The sequence below is a fragment of the Octopus bimaculoides genome, chromosome 2, assembly GCF_001194135.2.
Source record: "Octopus bimaculoides isolate UCB-OBI-ISO-001 chromosome 2, ASM119413v2, whole genome shotgun sequence".
Lineage (NCBI taxonomy): Eukaryota > Metazoa > Mollusca > Cephalopoda > Octopoda > Octopodidae > Octopus > Octopus bimaculoides.
The window spans coordinates 162,122,113-162,128,657 of NC_068982.1; the positions used below are offsets into that span (position 1 = coordinate 162,122,113).

At 35.4% G+C, this 6,545-nt stretch overlaps 1 protein-coding gene across 7 annotated transcripts in view; it reads left to right on the forward strand.

The window, feature by feature from the left end:
• Window positions 1-6,545, forward strand: part of LOC106875262 (kalirin) — a 551,716-nt gene that overhangs the window by 383,142 nt on the left and 162,029 nt on the right. For all 7 annotated transcript variants that reach the window (XM_052965684.1, XM_052965687.1, XM_052965686.1 and 4 more), the window contains one exon: window positions 4,401-4,542. In XM_052965684.1, the coding sequence (XP_052821644.1) occupies window positions 4,401-4,542 (142 nt within the window). The remainder of the gene's footprint in view (window positions 1-4,400; window positions 4,543-6,545) is intronic.

A 6,545-nucleotide genomic window follows, 5' to 3' on the forward strand; every position in this document is an offset into this window, starting at 1 on the left:
TCTCTCTCTCTCTCTCTCTCTCTCACACACACACGCACTCTCTTTCTCTCTCTCTCTCTCTCTCTCTCACACACACACGCACTCTCTCTCTCTCATACACAATATGCAAGATGAAAAATATAATTCTCTCACTCGTGTGCATGCATGCACTTAAACACACACACACACACACACAAACAAACAAAATCGCCTCTGCATATATGTATCTACATATATCAAAATATATTTTGACTTGTGAAATTATCTCAATGAAACATGCAATAATTCCTATTTCATTGGTTTGGTGTAAATTGAGGCAACATATATGTTATCGTGTTAATTATCTGTACTGTAATTAAAGTACATTTCACTAATTAACTGAACTGAAATTCTAATACACCAGAAAAAATATTATTTCATTTATTTACTTAATTTGTACATATATTTATGGTTTAACCGAAGGCAGAACAACATTGTCCATGACTTTTGCAGGACCTTAGATAATGGTACAGGAAATGGAAGGACGAAATTGACACCTTGGGTTTCTGTTAAATGCTGCCTGAATCTTTGTAAACAGCTTAGTTGGGAATCTGTGATACAGATGTGCTACAAGCAAATGAGGGAAGCCTTATGAAGCAGCAGAATGAGGTGGGAGTGTGAGGATTGGGAGGGGGCCTACAAATTACCACATTTAATAAAGAAAGATGGTTTCTTTCCAAATTTTTAAACATATCAATCGCTATGGTGAAGATAGAGGAATTATAGAGATGCAAAATATATTTTGTCTTCATTAATACAGAGTGGGAAAGGTGCCAAAAAATTTCGCTATCTTTTGATGGGGAGGACTCTCGTTAATCTGATAACACTGCTTGAAGAAACAATATTTTTATCATCATACTAACAGAAACACCACCCTATGGGCAGTTTTCTACTGGAATATGTCATGTTTGCTTGTAGGAATATGTTGTGTAGATTTCTGCATACATATATATGTGTGTGTGTGTGTGTATATATATATATGTGTGTGTATATGTGTGTGTATACTTACACACTTTTTGTAATCATTTATTTTTTTATGAAAACAATTGAGTAGGGAGAGAGAGATGTGTATGCTGCAATGAATAAAAATTAGTTTTCTGATTAGCATGTAGTTGAAATCTTCAATAATGAAAGAATTTTGAAAACTTCATCTCAATAAAAATTTATTAAAATTGGAATTTATAAGAATTTTGTTGGCTTTGATAATTGCCTTCTTTTAGGTTAAGTTACATAATTCTAATTAATAAGCAACTCCCTTTATTAAGGTGTGTGTGTGTATACATACATACATACATACATACATTGTGTATGTGAATGTATTCATTTAGAAACCAGAGAGATTCCTTGTAATTATGTCTTAAGATTGTGTGGTTAAAAAGTTAATCTTGTAACTATGTAGTTTAGGGTTTCGTTTTATTCCATAACACTTATAGCAAAATATATTTGACCTGAGATAGAAGAATCTTGTCAATCGGACATTTCTTGTTTTGGGGTAATATACTTTATCACGTGGCTCTTGAGTGCCTTTAGAAGTCTACACTGTCTTACAAGCATTCAGGCCAGGTGTCTTGTCTGAAGATATCTTTCTCCATTCCAGTCTCTGATGTCACTAAACCATTAAAAACAAAATGTTCTGTGTTCCACTCCTGCCATGGTTGGTATTGCCTTTTGTCTTTCCAAAGTAAATACAATTAGTAACAGTAATAGACAAGGAGTAGGATCAGTTGACTTTTGTAACCAATGTAGGAAATCATAATTTCATTTTAATCTTCAATGCTTTCATTATATCATAGAGGCTAATGAGTAATCCTTTTGTGTTTACTGGTTTCAGCGGTTGGCTTTGGTTATTGTCATCATTTAAACCAACACATATGATACTGGACAATGCAGAATGAAAGTGTGTGTGTGTGTACATGCGCATGTGTGCGTGCTTGCATGTGCAATTCATATAGCTAATATCTCATGTGTATTTGTTTAAGCAAGGTTTGTCTCTGGCATGTTGACATATCCAAGATGATTTCAAAAGAACCCAGTATCTGTGTAACACTTGAATCAATAAGACTTTGCAAATACTTTGTTACTGACTATTGTGGTCCAAATCTCAGAAAATATTTCCTTAGTGTTTCCTCTACAACTTCTTTATTTCAGGTAGTTGCCATCATCATCGTTATATAATGTCAGTTTTCTCCACAATGACCTGTATGAGTTACCAGTACAGCATATTCCCACTCAATCCTTCATCATCTCTATATTCTACATATCTGACCTCATCATCAGTACTTTTCCTGTCTTCTTTAGTCAGTGTTAGTAATTAAGAGCAAGGTTCTATTCATGTCTAGGCTGAGGTGAGGTGTTCGAGTCAGCCTTTAATATGATTTTTCTTATATATGTTTCTCTGTCTCCTTTCTTTTACTGGTTTTAGTCATTCCATTGCAACCCCAATATATGTTCAGTTTGGTACTTATTATATGTCTTTATTTTATCAATTGGCTTAATTACCATTTTGACACACATTTTTATAATCATCTGTGCTGTGTTCAGCACAAAATAGCAGACAGGAATAGAAACATACCCCTGACCAAATTCAATGCACCAGTCATTGGACCACCTAAGTAGACTATAATAGAAGACACTTACCCAAAGTTTCATACAGTGAGAATGTATCTAGAACCACAAAGCTTCCAACCAAAACTTTCTAAGTACTCAATCATACCTATGCATATCTCTCTCTTTCAGTAGTTTCCAGTGATATATCTATAAATGCATGCATGATCTACACTTAAGATAGTTATCTAAAACAATGCTAACAGCATCAGCATCATTTTTGTTTTTCTCTTTCTTTCTAGTATGTTCTACCAAACTGATATGTCTTGAGTTTGCTCTATGGCTTCTCACCATTTTTTCTTTAATATGATCTTGCAATTTTCTTGTTTCATTTGGATGGAATTTTCTAATCTGATGCCCATTTATTGTGGTAGCAGCTCAAATCAGGTTGTCTTTCAAAACAACAGGCCATCTTTATTATGTACTGAGTTGTATTTCACATAGCTGTTCTCCTTGGCAAGATGTCTCCATTCCCATCAGTGACAGAAAAAATAACAAATCTCTTTTAGGTATGCATATAAGATGAAACAGAATAGGAATAAAGAGAAGGATGGTACTTGGATTTTGTGCAGGATTTGTGCCATAACTGCAGTGGAATAAAGGGGTATTAAAGCATGAGTTAACAAAGGGGTTTCTTCTTGGTCATATAAATAGCAGCCAACTCTCTCAAATTACACTGTCTCAACTGAAAAAAAGGAAGATTATATTGGATAATATAGTTTTTAGATACATTATGGTTATGAAAAAATGTATAACAATGACTAGAATATTTTTAATTGTAAGTGTGCTTACTCAGGGCTAAAAAGCTGGAGCTAAACAACAGGAAGGATAGCTATGAAAAGGTAGATAGAGTGATGGCAAGACATTAGACTCAACATAGTCATGGTGATGTGGAGTTTTAAGCAAGTAACTTACAAATTTATAAGACATGAAACATATCTTCAACATAGCCAAAACCTTTTTATAAAGACAGGCTGCTCCCTTCAGAGCTAGAAAATGTTTCAGTCCTCAACAACTACTAATTCTCTATAAAACAAATGCAGGTAAGGCCCGCAATGGATTGCTGCTCCAACATTTGTGACAGACTTACTGCTACACACACATCCTAGACCATGCCCCCACACATACACACACACTCTAGACTATGTCTATGGAAAGGCCACTTTGATTGAGTGACATGAAGTCGCTCATTAAGACAATGCAATTTTTAGTTCAGAGACCTGCTGACTTCTCTCTCTCTCTCTCTCTCTCTCTCACACACACACAATTACTATAATGGCCTCTGCTCCTTAGAGGCTGGTCTCATCTCACCTCCATTCTGGAACTCTTGACTCAGTTATCTCTACTCCTCTCATCATTTTTGATCTTGTGCTTCCTTTGCCAAATCCTTTCTCCTTCAAACATTGGCTCTTTGCAAGTATTTTTTTGTAGCTGTCAGCTTGCAACTGTTCATCAAGAATGTTAACTATGTTGATCTGTAACCACCAATAATAATAATAATAATAACCATTTTTGTGTACACGCACTCACACACATCTGCACATGTGTGTATATATGTATAATATCCTTATGTTTACCTAACCATCATCATCACCATCAAAGTCTGTGTCCTACTGAAGTAAGAACCATCTGATAAATGTTTCTATTGCAAGAATTCATGTTGGTGAGAAATTATTATTTTGCCGATAATTCTTTACGGTATGTTTTTTGTTTAACCAATTTGTGTTCCTAAATTCTTCTGTAGCTGTCTATTGACAATATTGTGTTTAAATTTGTAGGAAATGGTTGATAGATCCAGTTCGTAAATTAAGTCACAGCAAAATAGAGAAAGGTGGTCTGGAGAAACACACAGTACCACCATTTGAACTGAAAGCTGACAGAATACAGAAGAAAACTGTTGCTAACCTCTCCGCTATGAAGGTAAGTTTTATTTTTCCTTAAGCTTCTGTTTTTACTAGTTTTAACATTGTAGAATGACAAAGTTATATTAATTGATGTTCTAAGTACAAATCCTTTAGCAGTTGACATTGGTCAAGTACTGCTCTAAATATATAACAGTATTTAGTTGCATTCTTTTTTTCTTTAATGGATTAGTTAAGAAGAAAGTCAATGCCAATAATCTTTTGCAGAGTTTTTTTTTTTTTTTTTTTTTTTTTTTTTTGTGTGACTCGTGAGGGAGAGGAGGGATGGGAGTATGATTCAAGAGTTCATGCAATAAGAATCAGCATATCAGGTAGTATCCTGGTTTGAATGTTTGTAACAAAATGGAATCTGTTAAAGGCATCCACTTGGTCAGGGATAGTGTTCACCTTGGCAACATGTTAAGTCTAAATCTTATCAGAGTTAATAAAACTGCAGGTGGTGGTTGTAGCAATGAGGATAAACACTTGCTGTTATTTGAGACTTATGAAGGTTGTGTCTCCATTATGAAGTCTACTCTCTGTACGTGGAAGGGATCTTCTGCAGTGCTTTCAAGACTGGTAGGGTAAAAGATATCCTTCGACATTACAAATATTCCTTTCTCTGCTTAAGTAAAAATAATTATTACTATAAGTAGACATCCTTGATAAGTAAATCAGCTAATTATTTATTTACTTTGTAATTAATTTTAATTATTAATATTCAAAGAGATGGTTGAAACAAAAAGTAAGTTTCCAGATTAGATTATTTGCAGTACTAGGTAATGAGGTGTTCATATCTTATCAGAATCAACTTCAGCTTTCTTCACAATGAAATCAGTATTTTACTGGGGTCAAATGAATGCAATGTACTCTAACCCTAATCCTAACTCTTCACTCCTTTAAAAATGGTTTTGTTTTAAATTTGATTTTACAAAATTAAATGTGGTGTTTAGTTCAGTTATGTTCTGAGTTTAAATTCTGAAATCACCTTGGGTTGTCAAAAAAATACCAGCTTTATAAGTTAATTTAATCATCTATTTTTTTCTTGGAAATTCAAGACTTTTATATCTATTAGAAATCATTATTAATTAGAGAATTAACACACATAATCGTTACTGTTATACTGACCTGATCTAGATCCCTCATCATCATCATTTTACATCTACTTTGCATGCTGGCATGGGTTGGAGTGTTGAACAGGATTTGGTAAGTCATAGGGCCCTGTCTTGCTCCACCTCAGTTTTGGTAAGGTTTCTTCAGTTGGATGCCCTTCCTAACACTTACCTTTACAGTGTGCAGTGGGTGCATTTTTCATGGCTCCAGCATTATAGTGGTGTCTTACTCTCAGCAAGACTAATGTTCAGTCTAGATAACTTGTCCCTTCTTTGTTTTCCAACCACTTCACAAAGTGTACTGGGTGCCTTTTCTGTGGCACCAGAACTCATGGAGTCACCTCATAATTAACAAGACCAAAGAGTTCGCATGACTGAAAGAGGCAGAGGAATAGTGCTGTGTGTGTGTGTGTGTGAGTGAGTGGTGATTTTAGGCAAAGTATTGAGAAAAGTTAAATGTGTGATAGAAAGAACAGATTTATTGTTGTAAGAAGCTGATAGTAAGGAAAGTAATAGGAAACAGTGTTGCAAGAGAGAATAGAAAGGCTAGGGAAAGGGGGGAAGAGAAAGCATAGTGTTGTGGGTTAGTGAGAGACGGGGACAGAGGAGTGAGGATAAGTTGTTGTGTGTGTGGTTGGGGAGCAGGCACACTTAAACGGCTTCTCTTATGGAAGGATTATCCTGAGGTTGGGCATCGTACATTGTGGCTCAGTTTTGCTATGAGAAACAGTCATCATCATCATCGTTTAACGTCCGCTTTCCATGCTAGCATGGGTTGGACGATTTGACTGAGGACTGGTGAAACCGGATGGCAACACCAGGCTCCAGTCTGATTTGGCAGAGTTTCTACAGCTGGATGCCCTTCCTAACGCCAACCACTCAGAGAGTGTAGTGGGTGCTTTTACGTGTC